A 15,860-nucleotide genomic window follows, 5' to 3' on the forward strand; every position below is an offset into this window, starting at 1 on the left:
GCCTCAGCCTCAACCCATGTGGTGAAGTAGCCACTGCCACCACCACGAATTTCACTCTGCCTTTTCATGAGGGAAGGGGTCCCACCAGGTCAACTCCCAAATTGCAAGAATGGCCAAAGAGAGACTATCGGCGCCAATTCTATTGGCTGGCAATGGATCATCCATGCGTACTCTTGGCATTTCTTGCACGTCTGCACATCTTCCTCGGCATCCTTCAGGGCGTGTGGCCAGTAATACCTAGCCCCTGTTGCCTTTCCCACTAGTATCCTTCCCTCGGCATGATCCCCACAGATTCCCACGATCCTACCTCCAGCAACTCAATCCCTATAGTAGGCATATCCATGGTCCGCAGGATGGTGGACTTCGGCGTCAAGCAGCCCCTTGCCCATACGCGATTTTTGCCAACTTGTCTACCTTATCGTTTTCTGCTCGGGGAATTTGCTGAATCTGGAAATAATAGAAACGGGCCCGCTCAATCTGCACCGCTGATAGGTACTTTCTCAACTTCTCGCTTTCACCACGAATTCTCCTCTCACTTGGCTAACTATCACTTGGGAGTCTGCTTTGAATTCTGCTTCCTCCGCTCCCAAGGATCTCACTATTGTCATGCTGAGAAGGAGCACATCATATTCTATCTCATTATTGGTGGTCTTGAATGCCAACTTGATGGCATAGTCATGCTCCTTGCCCTTGTCTATGATGATGTGCACCCCCGCTCCCCCTCCAGCCTGGCAAGAAGAGCCGTCGACGAAGACTTGCGAGGGCTTCACAGGTGGTGCGCATCCTCCTTCGTTGGGAAAACTGGAGAATTCCACAATGAAGTCAGCCATGATTTGCCCTTTTAGGGAGGCGTGGGGTGTGTAATCTATGTCAAATTCGCTTAGCTCTACTGCCTAGTTCGTGAGGCGGCCTGAGGCATCCAACCGTTGGAGGACCTTTCGTAGGGGGCTTTTGCGATGACCTTGACTGGGTGCGCCTAGAAATATGGCCAGAGCTTGTGGGTGGTTATTATCAACACAAAGGCGAGTTGTTTGACTTGGGCATACCTAATCTCTGCTCCTTTGTATACTTGGCTCACATAGTAGATTGGTCTTTGGACCCCATCATCCTCCTGCACCAAGGTCGATGAAACTGCCTGTGGGGAAACGGACAGATACAAAGTCAGTGTTTCTTCGCACTAGGGTTGGCTAAGCAGCGGAGGGTTGGTTAGGTATAGCTTAAGTGCAAGAAATGCCATGACACATTCCTTGTTCCAATCGTGGACCTTTCGCAGCACTCTGAAGAAAGGTAGACACTTGTTTGTTGATTGCGATATGAACCGGTTAAAGGCTGCTAACCTGCTGGCTAGCTTCTGCAGGTCATTAATACTTCGGGGGGGAAGGCCTATCCAAGATGGCGCTTACTTTTTTAAGATTGGCCTCAATTCCTCTTTCTGACACTACGAACCCCAGGAATTTTTCCAAGCCCATTCCGAACGCGCACTTGTTGGGATTTAGTTTCATTTTGTACCGCCGCAGCACCGCAAAAGCTTCTCGAAGATCCTCTAAGTGTTGGGCCAAGGTCTTGCTTTTTACTAGCAGGTTGTCCACGTATACTTCCAAATTCCTTCTAATCTAGGCTTTAAACATTTGATTAACCAACCACTGGTAGGTAGCCCCTGCATTTTTCAAGCCGAACAGCATGGCGGTGTAGCAGTATAATCCTATGTTGGTGATGAACAATGTCTTTTCCTCATCACTAAGGTACATGTAAATCTGGTTGTACCCCGAGTAAGCATCTATAAAACTTAGCAAGCGGTGGTCGGCCGTCGAGTCTACGATGAGGTCGATGCTGGGAAGTGGGAAGCTATCCTTGGGGCATACTTTGGTTAGATTTGTAAAGTCCATACACATTCTCCACTGACCATTATGCTTTTTAATGAGTACAACATTGGATAGCCAGTCTGGGTAGCACGCCTCTCATATAAATCTCGCTATCAGGAAGCGGTCTACTTCGAACGCAATGGCGGCTTTCTTCTTTGTGCTGAAGCTTCTGAGCTTCTACCTCACCCCTCTAGCTCTGGGATCCTCACTCAGATGATGTTACATGATTGCCAGATCGATTCCTGGCATGTCTTTGTGGGTCCATGCGAAGATGTCCAGATGTTCGATGAGCAACTGTTCTAGCCTCTCTTATCTCGACATCGATCCTTGTCCCGACCCTGATGGTCGCGTCGACCCGGTTCAAGTAAAGTATAATCAGTTTCAAGGATTCATTCACCTCTGCCTTTCTTAATGTGAACTCGTCTCTCGTGTCGCCCTCAGCGGGGGGACACTCGGGAACTGGCGGTGGGGTCGAGAACACCTCCTTGCTTGACGAGATGGCCTCAACTCCCCCTCCAGCACCTCCCAGCTCGGTGCCCACTTCATTCTACAAAGTGGTCATCCCGGATTTCTGTCGAGCTCTTCCTATTGTGGATCCTTGGTCATCACCTCCCTTCACTGTTTGGTCAAACCTCTGGGCCCTTTGAGAGTGGGCTCCTGCTGGCGTGTGAAGGACTCGTTCAGCTGTAAAATCAGTTGGATCCCATAGGCAGTACCAAATGCTAATGTTGTGTTTCGTACACCTTTGAGCTGGACTTCTCAGGGGCTCGGGCCTTCTTTTACTTGCACACACAAAATCACTCCCAGTTCCAACATCCTGGGGGGTCGCCGAATAGAGCCTTCGATGCTTATGTCAGTCTCATATAGAGGAAAACTCTCAGGAGATGGGGAGTTCTTTTTTTAGCTTATCTTTATATGGTGCTCGAGGGGATACTTATACCTGTCTCAAGGGTTGGGAGCCCCATGAATTTATATAAATGAAAAAAAATACTTCTAACATAATTCTATATAAATTGTATCATTTTATTCAAATATATTCTTCAGGATTTTAACAATAACAAATCAATAGAATACATGTCTCTCATATTTATTTATAAATATTTGTTAACAAAATATTAATACAATTATTTTCAATTGATGTTTTCTATTATTATTAAAAAGGGGTTAATAAAATTTTCTAAAATAAAAAAAATAAAAGGTCTTTGAAACAAAATCATTTTTTTACATCTATAGAAATCTATATATATATATATATAGACTTAGTAATCAAGTCTAAATTTATAACTTCTTTTAACTTTTTATTAGATTCCCTTTAACTTCCTGTTTTAAATTTATTTGATTTTTTTTTTTTTACTTCTCATTTATTATTTACTATCTATTTTATTTTTTATTTTTTCTTTCAATTGGACACACGTTGAAAAGATAGATCCATCTATCTTGGTACAAAGTTAGATCAAATTGCATAGCTGGATCAAAGAAATTCAATGGCCTCTTCATCAATCCTGTCATTAAATACCAGTATAAACTCTTAAAAACTTGTTCTCGTCAAACTTTTCAATGGTTTTATTGATTGAGAAAACTGTTACGTAAATTTTAATAGTTTGCTTATCCACCAAACTTAAATAAATCTTGACTTGTCTGAAGTTTGTATTGAGCTCTCTTTTTCTACCTCGAACCATCCATCAATGACCTAGGCAATGCCTCGAGGTAGCATAAATATCTTGGGAGAATGAAGGGTAGAAGTTGCCTCTAGAGAAAAAGATTCGAATCATCTTGAGTAGCCTATAGGCACCTCTGGTTTAGGAGGACCATCTTGCCCTCTAAACATAGCCTCTTTGTTGCACACCTTGATGAGCCCTCTGGTGGCCGCTTTGCCCCTCGCGACAGTGAAAGCCCCCTAGGAAATCACAGCCCCCCCACATGAGACCAGTCCGACAAGACAAGGAATCAGATGACGTTCTCTTCATTCAGGAGAACATCAATCCCAACCTCCTCCTCATGCCCCCAGACCCACGAGTATATTAGTTGGATGCAGTCCCGTTTGCTCTCGAACAAGTCAAACCTGATCTTTTTGTCATTGAGCCTCAGTCAGATCTTATGGGGAACTCTTGGGTGGTGGCTTTCCCGAGTGGTAACTACCATCCTCTGACCAGCACGAAGAACAATTTGTTTTTCCACGGCTTGGCGTTGGAATGGCTAGCCTCAAGCCAAGAGAGCCTAAACTTGGGGTGGGAATAGAAACTGCAGATATTCCCTCCAACGTATGTTCCCTCTAATAGAAACTTCTAAGCAGTTAGGTCCAAGTATTCCTCTCCAGAAGATTCCAAGATCATACGCCATGCCACATAACTTCAGGATCCTCCAAGCTTTAGGATGCACCTGAGCAGGGGCCATGCCTTATAAGTCTTGGACATTGTGGAGTAGGTGACGAAAAGGAAGCCTCAAGCCCTGTGTGAACATGCCAAAGTACAAGGCCACATTCTTGGTGTTTCCCTCGAGGTCAACGGTCCACTGCCTGGTGTTAGACCTCCGAGGCCACCGATTTTGAGATTTTGTACATTCAGTGCAACACATCGCATTGAGGACCGCGGGGTTAATGATTGTGGACCACCTGTGTCCATTATATGAAGAAGAGTCACAGCGGGAGGTACTCTTGGAAGCCATCTTGAGCAGATCTAGAAAGGGGTCTAAAGCATAACTGCGAGAGTAGAGGGAGAGTGTGGTTGCCAAAGAAGCATGAGGAGGAAGGGTAACAAAGGCTACATCAGAAGCAAAAATGGAGAATAAATAGGGGAAGAAAAATGGTTTAGAAGCCCCAGTGTGAAGAGTGATGGGATGTGGGAACACAACTATTACACCGGTTCTCGAGGTAAGGAGACGCATAGCCATACTAAGAATTCTAGGGGGAGAGGGAGCGTGAGGGAGAATTAAATTGCCTCCACGATGACATGATGGAAATTTGTGGGGTAACTGAAAATGGGACTTTTGTACTCAAAAAGACTGGGCTTAAGTCTCCCATGCCAAGGCCCAAGACCCATAGCAGGGAAAACCATGGAATGGCAAGAGGGGAAGCCTAGGCGAACCGAAGGGCCTAAGAAGGGTGAAGGCATCCGATGGATCCTCTAGTGAGAATGTATTAATGAGGAATAAACATACCCCTATAAGATCGACTGCATTGAATACAATTCAGAGTAGCCAGCCCAGAGGTCGAGCTCTTGTAGCTGACAGGAGCGGCCCCATTAAATGCTATGTCACGCCTCCTAAGACGAATACGATCATTGCAATGACAGAAGGATCCTACAAGGAATCAACTATAAATAAAGGAAGGTTGTCAACAAGACAGTGACACACATGTAGTATTTAGCCACCCTTTCTTCCACCCTCGTAGGTTTAGGAGCGTTGTTGTTGCTTGGCGGCTACAAAACACACATAAAAAAGTTTCATCTTTTTTTTTTTTTAACACCTTTGATTTTGCATCGGGATGATATTTAAAAAACATTTAGATAAAAGGTGATGATGAAACAATGAAAGAAGAGGAGTTTAGTTATCCTTGACACAAATTGAGTTTGGTAAGGTATGGGATCTTTATTTTGAGTATTTAGCAAAAAGGTACTCACCCTGACCATTTATTTATAATTCTTATATCTTACATTTGGATGGCTAAATGTGGTGACATGGATTCGTATTTGGGTCTTTAAAATTCAATCTTATGTTTTTATCATTTGCACAAATTTAGATTAGGACTAGGTTTTAAACTCCCAAAATCTTGGCATTAAAAGGAAAAGAGTTTAAAATCATGGCATTAATTCAAAATCCAAATCAAAATTGAACTTTTCTATCCAAACATAACCATAAGTTCTTATACAAGACCACTGAAAGAACTATGGCATTATCTTGAAATAGAAGAAAGTCTCACAAGTTCCTTATTGTACTCATTCATTTGCTAGTACGTAAATTACCCTCTAGTGACCAAAATAACAATGAAGGTAGGAGGTATCTTTTGCCAAACCATGGTAAACTGTTGCATTCATTATCACTCTAGACTTTAATTGTTTTATGTTCATGTCATGTTAGCCTTCTAACATTTGAGATCCAACTAAAAGCTTCAAGCCAATGGTTGATTGTATAGGTAAACCTTTGGCATCTTCAATTGGCACAATAAGTGCAAAAGAACCATTATGTGTGTTCTCTAACATCAAGATTTGATGGCTTACAATTGATTAATAATGAATGCTAGCAACCAACTTCTCAAGAGAACCAATTTCCACACCTGATGCAACCTTAAAAACAACACAAAAATGCCTTTGGAGCATGCTTGAGGTGCAAAATATGATGAAGCTTCTTATTCAAAAATGCAATACACAACAACAACATCAAGACGTAATGCAAATGATCAAATCTTAGCTTCAGTTCAATCCCAATGGTCCTCTAGACTCTAGGATGAACAATCGATGTGCAATACTCATCAGTAAGACAACAATGATGAGACTGAAGTGACTAGAGTGGTGAGACGACCAAAAGCCAAGGGAATCTCATATCCAAAGGCTCCCCAATCATCTTGCTAGAGTATTCTCATAGATAAAGGGTCTAAAAATATGAAACTCATTGTTGTCTAGAAGATTGGCACAAAGCCATGCAAGCTATGCCTTAAAGTGTCATGGAGCTAGTGAATGGCAAGTACTCAAGTCAAGTCTAGTCAATAGTCAATAAACTCTTCTAATAGACAAATCTCTCTATTTCTCCCAACATCATGGAATTACTCTTTGAAGGGAACCAAGGACCTTACAGAGAATTGGAGGATTGCAAGATTCACAAAGGTCTAAGGAGGTTCTCTAGGAGATTATGGGCATTTGTTTAATTACACGTATACACATCACATAACATTTTGCTCCATGTTGGAGTTAAACTAAATGAAGTTTAGTTGTTCAAGATGTGAGTGATCCAAGCCTGAGAAAATTAGGTTTTGATGGAATCGGAAGGATTGGACAATGATAGAAATATCAATGTGTAAAAAGATATTTGGATTTCTAACCTCACTTAATAGTTCACTCGCTCATTCAAGGTCTCAATGATGAAGTAAATGTGGAGGAATTGATCATACATCCACAGATAAAATGGTACAATTGGAACTTCTTCAAATATTACAAATGTTACAATTGGAATCCCTTACCATCATAATAAAGGGTAATATCTTCTCACGAGTTGGAATAGGAGAAAGAGTCATTCACAGCCCACGGTGGCAGCTCGTGCCTCTATAATTTCTTCTGTAGGCCATGATGGTGGTTCAGAGAGTTGTACAATGCCCGTACATACATCCATGATAGTGAATAGAAAATAAATATAGAAGATATAAATAATGAAGGACACCCACATATTTAAATGGTTCAACAAAAGGCCTATGTCCATGACTTGTTTGGAAGAAAAATTCACTATTATAGAAGTATTTTATAGTTTCTTGGTCTCTCATGTCTCACAATATAGTCGGGGTCGGGACCCCTTTAGCTCAATGAAGATAAAAAAAAATTGGTGTCTCGCCTTGTTTTAAGTTGAAGAAGAAGAAGCTGCTTTGTCTTGGCCCTAAGGCCCCTTTCCTAGATCTCAGATCCCTTTTTATATAGCCTTTGGGAGTGGAGAACACCACCCTTATGTAACCTCAACATCTACTTTCCACGTCTAACCCCCTTTCCTCTCCTTTCTCCTTTTTCTTGTCAGTTATTTCTTTTTCTCTGACACCCTGCTTTTCCTTTTTACCTTGTCCCCCCGTACTCCATTTTCCCACTTGCTTCCTAATTATGGCCCTTTGATAGGTTGTGCCTAATATATTTGGGCCTACTACTTTAATCCCCTCCAGTATGCCTGCATTCTTAAGGTCTATTTGCTCAATAAGAAGGCTTCGAGAATCTTGAAGTCAAACTACAATAAAGATAGTCTGTGAAACACTATAGATAAATTAATTCTGAGAACTGGTCCCTAGCTTTCTATTTGTTTGTGCGAAGCAGTGAAGAACTTCAATCGTGGAGCTCAGCTTGGAGAGCTAGGCAGGAAATGGTTCAACTAGTTTAGGTATGAACACAGAGCTCAGTTTGGAAAGATAGGTGGGAGATGTGCTCGAATACGCTAGGTATGAGTGGGGAGCTTGGTTGGAGAGATAGGAGGGAGATGACTCGACCGGGTTAGGTGCCAGTGTGAAGCTCGTCTTGGAGAGAGAGGCGAGAAATGACTTGATTTGGTAGGTGTGATCGCAAAACTCGTCTAAGAGAGATAAGTGGGAGATGGACTTGATTGCACTAGGTGTGAGAACGGAGCTCAGATTGGAGAGATGGACTCGACCGCGCTAGTGGAAAGCACGAAGCTCAAAAAGACTTGCAAAATTTGTTGTAAGGTCCTTCGAGGATGCAACCATTTGAAACACTCTCTTTTTAAGAAAAATGAGATCCCACTCATCTTTGTCGTTCTCCCAAAGCTTGAAGTCTCACAATACTAGTTGGGGTTGCTTTTTATACTATTCATAACATCCATAAAAGACTAAGCAACATAAATATTTCAATAAAATTAGTCAAGACTTCAATTGGAATATCTTGTAATCACGATAAAAGCTAATAACATTTTCATTCCAAGCAATGTAGGATCCTACTCATTTCCTTTCCATACTCACCCTGAGATATTACAGCTAAGGGCCATTTAAGCCAAAGTCATGCCATCCTTATAAAATACAAATGTTTGTAAAAATTTTGATTATATGCCTATTGCCTACTACATGACATAGGGATGAGTGATATAGAATGTATCTGGGATTTTGATGATAATCTTAAAAGTGAGACAGCCATATCTAGTCCAATAAGAGCACCTCCCATGTCCCTAGTAAGAAACTTATGTGTGCGCGCAAGTACTCTTCTAGAATTTTAAAAAATGGAGAGTTTGGAATGGGAAAAAAAAAATGTGAAGAAGGATAGAAATACTGAGGGCTGATTCATAAGACTTCGAGGTGTTTGACAGTAATGATGCCTAATTATAAATGGGATCCTGTTGCGAAGTTTGTTTATTTCTTTGGAAAACTCTTAAGCTAGTCATTTTCACACACCCCTTGCACTTGAAAAATGACCTAGCATGCCACAGTAATAAAAGAAATGTTGTGTTTCATGAGTTTCATGAATAAAACAAAGTGAGCGATGCAACAGTGTGTGTTTCATCACAGACTAAGAGAAGATGTCGTCCTCTTTCGTGCGTTACACTTTCACTTCTCTTTTCCACTTTGAATCGATGACACCAAACTTGGTTTTAGCTTCTGTTCCTATTCTTCACCTTCTTTGACAGTGATTTTGGGGTTTTTTTTTTGGGAGTGAGATATGGAATTCCTCTTTCTACGTTTCACTGGGGATTGCAAGTAGGTTTCTATCAAGGCTTGGGTTAGCTTCTTGGTCAAGTCCTTGGTGGGGAAATGATGAAAAGATGTTGTCAAGTAAATTGATCTGGTTCTCCGAAAATGGAGAACTGGTTCAAACTCTAGGGAAGAACCCTTTGTGTGAGGTATCCATGAGTTTAAGATCGGTGCAAAGGAGCTCCTTAGAAGCATGGCTTTTGATTTAGAGAGAGAGAGAGAGAGAGAGAGAGAGAGAGAGAGAGATACAATATTGTACTGTCTAGAGAATGAGAAGACAACTCGTTAATAAAGAAATCTGGCTTTTGAGATATGGTAATAGAGTATAGAGAGAGAACTCTTAAGGAAAAGAGGGTTTTGGTAGATAAATCTACTGAGATGAAGAGAAATGGAAGATTGGGAGACTGACCTAGTGAGAGGGGTCTAGGCCGAAGGAAATCACATCCTAGGGCGACTGGTTGAGCTAGCACACTTGCTTCTAAAGGGACTCGAGAGTTAAAGAGGGTGATGAGCTAAACCACAAGGATGAGAGCTTTGCGTTCTTGTAGATCCTCATATATATATATATATATATATTGATTTAAAAAAAAAACAGAAGATAAACCAAGCAAAAAAAGAAAGAAAGAAAGATCAGAGATAGAAAAGAGCTAGAAAGATCTCAAAGGAGCTAGAAGTTGTGGAGGGAGCTGCCTAGCTAGCTAGCTTTCTTCCTCCTCCTGATTTCTTGTTTGATTTTCTCTCACTTTCTATTGGAGTTTCTCTCTCTTTCTTTGAGGAATTTTTTAGGGTGTCTCATTGTCTGTCTGTCTGTCTGTCTCTCATACACACACACTATAAATATTATAGATCTCAAAGAACTCGATAATCAGGGTTTTGCTTTCGTGGCCCTTCATATGTTTTGATTTTGTGTTTTTTAAACTATCACCACGTCACTTGGGGTGTGCAAGTCGTGCATGAAATAGACTGCACATAGAAGAACTATATTTCTTTTACCTATATGTAAATTTGTTTGGGAAACATATTGGGAACCCCACCCAACAAATAGGATCCATATGATATTAATAATAAAAATGATACTTAGTCCCCTCAAACTTATCGTTCGAATATTTTATTTTTTAAATAGTTAAGTAAGTGATTATCAGTGAAATTGTATATTTCTTTTTATTTTTTTAATGATTAGGGATGTTAAAAAAAGATTCAAAAGAAAATGAAAAATAAAAACAATTTTTTTTACACTAGCGGTACACCCAACGGTAAATGTTGGGTGACTAACTAGCAGTATCCTTTTTCTATTGATTAAAGAGCTATTGAAAACTACCATTCCTAAGTACATCGAAGCTTTAAGTTTAGGTCCCGTTTGGATATTTAGTTGATCTCATTTCATTCTATCTTATCTTATCACATCTCAACTTCTAAAAATTATTTAAATATAAATAATTTTTAATTTATCTTTCATACATTTTCTTCTAATTATTACAATTTTTTTAAATTTTTATATAAAATATTAAAAAATTTAATTTTTTCAAATTTCAAAATAAAAACTATATTAAAAAATTATATTTTAATAATATTTAATTTTATAATATTTTTATTCAAAATTTTCTTTTATTTTTTAAAAACTAATTTAAATTATTTTATTATTATTTATAAACTAACTTATTATTATTTAGATATTTTTATCTTATTTCATATTTAATTAAGTGCTTAACAAGAAGAAAATACAGTTCAAAGGAAAAACTTCAGAATATAAATATGGAAAATAATATAAGAATAACTATATTACAATTTATATACAACTAGTAATAGAATAATTATTATTTTATATACTTTAAACTGTTACAAGTACAGAAGTTTTTAATTAAAGTAAAAAGTATAAATATTTTAATATATAATAATAATTAAGTGATAATGTAGTTGGTGGTGTATGATTGACTTATAAATATAGTAGAATATCCAAGTTTCCTGAAAAAAGAAGGAAGAAAAGCCGATTGGCTAGTAAATCATTGAAAAATTCCATATTTTACTCCGACCACAGCTGTTACCTTGGAAGAACAATTGGAGCTTTCTGATGTGAGAGGTCGAAGTTTGTGCCGCAGACCATTGGCACATGTAAATAGAAGGGGAAGTGGGGTTGCTTGTGTGAAAAAGAAAGGCCCCACTTGCTGAGTCTTCTCCTTCCCTCTGCGCTCTTTCAGATCTAAAACCCAATCCATGCTTTAGGCTCAGATAGTTTAGAAGTCAAAAACCCCCCAAATAACTTCTGGGCTGTCTTGTTTTCTGTGTTTTTAACTGAGATGGCGTTGGTGGGTGTCCAAGAAAATGGTAATGGAGAGATGGGGTTTTCAGGTATTCCGTTGGGGACAAAGAATAAATACAGAAGGATGGACTCAGAGCTCTCCGAAGCGTCTGATGATGCTTCACACCATCGTCATCAAGAGGGAAGAAGTAAGAATACAAGGAAATATGTTTTTGCCTGTGCCGTCTTTGCTTCTCTCAACTCTGTTCTTCTCGGCTATGGTATGTTTTTTTATCTGTCGGCCTTTGAGTGGTTGCTGTTGTTTTTTTTCAGCTATTAATCTAGTCAAAATGTTTCCTTCAACAATTTAATGTATCGAAGATTTTTGAAACCTTCCTATTGCTCTTAATCGGATGGGTTCTCTACCTATATCTTTTCCATTTGGATGAAGAATGAATTCCATTTGTGGAGAGGTCCCAAAATCATAAGTATCGGTACTCTGATTGATTTGATTTGATTTTTATTTAGAGATCGGGGAAAAACAAGAGAAGCTCTTTATCCGATTTTTTAGATTAGCAGGGAAAAGAAACCTCGGTATCCTATGACCGACAATTCAAACACAAACTCTTGTATGATTCCAACATTTATGTCTAGTTTTTTGCCTTTTTTCCAATCATCCGTGGGAATTCCGATTTTTATTTCATATATATGGTTTTTTTTACTAGGGTCAGAACCGACATGTTGAGGAACACAGTTATCATGAACTGCTGAATGGATTCTTTTGTTATTTTGATGGGTCATTCTTTGTAGTTAAACATTAATGATACATATAAAAATGCAAACTTTTGGTTTTGTAGATGAGGGTAACTAGTGGAAAGGCACCTAACCTTACTTTTTTCATTTTTCATTTATATGCCAGATGCCACTTGGAATTTTTATCTTACATCTTTAGTCTCAGTATCGTGGTACATCAGGAGCGAACTTGTTGAGAAAAGTTCTGCTCTCTCTCTCTCTCTCTCTCTCTCTCTCTCTCTCTCCCCCCGCTGACATCGACAAAAGAAAAATGCAATCTCATATTTTACTTTCGAAAATTTAACTAGATTAATTTGCAAACATAGTTTTGATTAAGATCTTAGATCTGTTTCACAATACTCAGCGATAGCTGAACTCAGATTTAAACGGAAAATTTCCATACAGGGAAAGTGTTAAATTCGAGTCCTTTATTTTTGGATCATTCTAGAAGGCATATCATTTGACAATTCATTTTAATTGAATCCCTAAAAACTATTTCTTTTTTCTTTTTTAAATTTTTGAATTTTTAGAAGAAAATTCTGTTAGATGAGTTATTTTATTTAAGAAAGGACAGAAATTAAAAAAAAATATATATATATATATTCCCCAAGTGAAAATGGGTTGTCAACTGGTATGCTAACTAGTATTTCTCTTTCTTTTCCAGTAATAGAAAAAACACATGTTGGCAGCTCTTGTTCATTAATCTACCTCAAGATTTGACATGGCTGTTGTCTTCTTTGTTGTGTTAATAATCCATTACAACGAACTCCTATTCCAATCATCGTAGTGGTGAAAAATGAACTATAAATATCCTCTGTTCTATTAATGAGCCAGCTTCTATGTATATCATGTATGTTTTACTGTCCTAATCTAATAATGATCAATTGTCATATTTGGTGTTTCCAATATGAAGATGTAGGGGTCATGAGTGGAGCAATTATATTTATACAAGAAGATCTGAAGATAACTGAGGTGCAAGAAGAAGTACTTGTCGGGATTTTGAGCATTGTTTCGCTTTTTGGAAGTTTAGCTGGTGGTAGAACATCAGATGTTATTGGTAGAAAATGGACAATGGCTTTAGCTGCTGTTGTCTTCCAAGCAGGTGCTGCTGTAATGACTCTTGCTCATTCATTCGAAGTACTAATGATCGGAAGACTCCTGGCTGGGATTGGAATTGGCTTTGGAGTTATGATTGCTCCTGTTTATATTGTTGAGATATCACCCACCGTTGCTAGAGGCGCACTAACATCATTCCCTGAGATTTTTATAAACATAGGAATCCTACTTGGCTATGTCTCAAACTATGTGTTTTCTGGACTTCCAGCACACATAAATTGGAGAATAATGCTTGGTGTGGGAATTCTGCCCTCAGTGTTCATTGGGCTTGCACTCTTCGTAATTCCCGAGTCACCAAGGTGGTTGGTGATGCAGAACCGAGTTGATGAAGCAAGATTAGTGTTGTTAAAAACCAATGAGGATGAGAGAGAGGTGAAGGAGAGACTTGCTGAAATACAACTAGCTGCTGGAAATCCCAATGCGGACAAGTCTGAAGAGAAAGCTGTTTGGCGTGAACTGTTGAGCCCTTCTCCTTCCCTACGCCGGATGCTGGTCACTGGTTTTGGAATCCAGTGTTTCCAACAAATCACAGGAATTGACGCAACTGTGTATTACAGTCCTGAAATCTTCAAAGAAGCTGGGGTCAAGGGGAACTCAAATCTCCTTGCTGCTACTGTCGCTGTTGGTGTTTCAAAGACGGTTTTTATATTGGTTGCTATTATTTCTATTGACAAACTTGGCAGGAAGCCCTTACTCTATGTGAGCACAATTGGAATGACTATTTGTTTGTTCTGTTTGGGAATATCTCTATCTCTACTTGGGAAAGGACAGATTGGAGTTGCCTTGTCTGTTCTGTCTGTATGTGGTAATGTAGCTTTCTTTTCTGTGGGAATCGGTCCTGTTTGCTGGGTTTTGACATCTGAAATCTTCCCTTTAAGACTCCGTGCTCAAGCATCTGCCCTTGGGGCAGTGGGTAATAGGGTGTGCAGTGGACTGGTTGCCATGTCTTTCCTCTCTGTATCAAATGCAATTACAGTGGCTGGAACCTTTTTCACCTTCTCGGCTGTTTCAGCTCTTTCTGTTCTCTTTGTCTATAAGTTTGTTCCTGAAACTAAAGGCAAATCATTGGAGCAGATTGAGTTACTATTTCAGAATGAACATGGATGGCAAGGAAGTGAAGTGGAGCTGGAAGATGTGGAACATCTTGTGCAGAAAGAATGACTGGTTAAAGGTGTGTTTACAAAACGACCCAAAATCTTCCTGGTTCCTATGACTAGTTGGTTTGAATGAGGCTGCGTAACAGCTTTCAAGGGATTAGAATTTGCTCTTGCAGAATGTGGGGTTTTCAAAATAGGACCTATGCATCAAGGGAGATCCAGTCTCTTATCTGTGAGCAACCAAAGAGAGAAAATACAAAGTGGTTTTGGATTTATTATCCTTCTTGTAGTCGAGGATTGCAAACTCTTGCTTATCTGAGCTGTACATCTACTTTTATTGGATTGGATTACGTCTAGAACAATGACATAATTGTATAAGCATTGAAGTTGTAAGCAATCCTGATATTGTTGCCTTCATTGCTCATTGTAATTTTCTGAGATTATTCTTTTAATAGAAATGTAGCATCCAAGCTATGGAGTCATGTAGCAGAAGTTACTGATATTCTTTGCAAACAATGTTCAATCAAGAACTTGTAATCCCTATTTGTTCAAGAATACGAATGGCAAAAAAAAAAAAAAAAAAAAACATAAAAAACCTTTCGCGAAAGAGTTTTAGGCCCCGTTTGAATGTTGAGATTAATTGAATTCTTTATAAATAGTAATGAACTAAGAAGGTGGAGTGAGTTTTGTGAGATTTACCTAAAATGAGTTTAGATGTGTTTGAATGTTAAGATGAGTATAAATATATTTATAGAAAGTTGAAAAAGATTGTGGATCTCGCGTAATAAGAAGTGTTGAGTTGAAAAAGATTGTGAGTTTCACATGTAAAGAGGTTTTGAGTTGATATGAGTTTAGTAATTTGAGAGTTAAGTATTTAGATGTTAGATTCAGAGTAAAATTAGACTGAATTGAGTTGATTTGAATTTAGTCTAAATTTTAAATGGGGTCTTGTTACGAAGAATACAGTACAAGGTTAAGAAGAAGAAGAAGATATAAAGCGTACTCAACTATATCATTTCCAAGAATGTAATTATTTTAAAAGTTTTGTTATATACAAGTAAATTTGTGTACCAATGCGGATGTAATTATTTTAAGAGTTTTCCATGTTCATTTTAGTTGTAGCTCTTGTTGGTACATATATTCGTTGTGATAATGCCACTAGATGTGCCACCAAAACTGATGGGGCAAGGGTTTATGTTGAACTGGATGTGGCTAATCCTCATTTGATTATTTTTGGATTGGGGCGCCGTTTGCTTAGGGTAGTTGGTTTCAGGAAGTGGTTTATGAAACTCTTACATCATTCTGTGTCAATTGCAAAATGTAAGGACATAACCTCAAGACTTGCAAGAAGGGGAAATTGGACAAGCAAAAAGACAAGA

At 38.9% G+C, this 15,860-nt stretch overlaps 1 protein-coding gene across 1 annotated transcript; it reads left to right on the top strand.

Annotated features, from left to right (window-relative positions):
- Positions 1-11,230: 11,230 nt before the first annotated feature.
- Positions 11,231-14,973, top strand: LOC122307418 (probable polyol transporter 4). Its single transcript, XM_043120313.1, has 2 exons — positions 11,231-11,757; positions 13,182-14,973. The coding sequence occupies exons 1-2, from the start codon at positions 11,535-11,537 to the stop codon at positions 14,543-14,545; spliced, it is 1,587 nt and encodes a 528-aa protein (XP_042976247.1). The 5' UTR covers positions 11,231-11,534; the 3' UTR covers positions 14,546-14,973.
- Positions 14,974-15,860: the final 887 nt, after the last annotated feature.

This window comes from Carya illinoinensis, chromosome 4 (genome assembly GCF_018687715.1).
Source record: "Carya illinoinensis cultivar Pawnee chromosome 4, C.illinoinensisPawnee_v1, whole genome shotgun sequence".
In the NCBI taxonomy this organism is placed as follows: domain Eukaryota; kingdom Viridiplantae; phylum Streptophyta; class Magnoliopsida; order Fagales; family Juglandaceae; genus Carya; species Carya illinoinensis.

Coding starts and splice junctions, on each gene's coding strand:
- LOC122307418 (XM_043120313.1), top strand. CDS start 11,535: ATGGCGTTGGTGGGTGTCCAAGAAAATGGTAATGGAGAGATGGGGTTT. Junction 11,758..13,181: donor CTCTGTTCTTCTCGGCTATG/GTATGTTTTTTT, acceptor TCCAATATGAAG/ATGTAGGGGTCATGAGTGGA.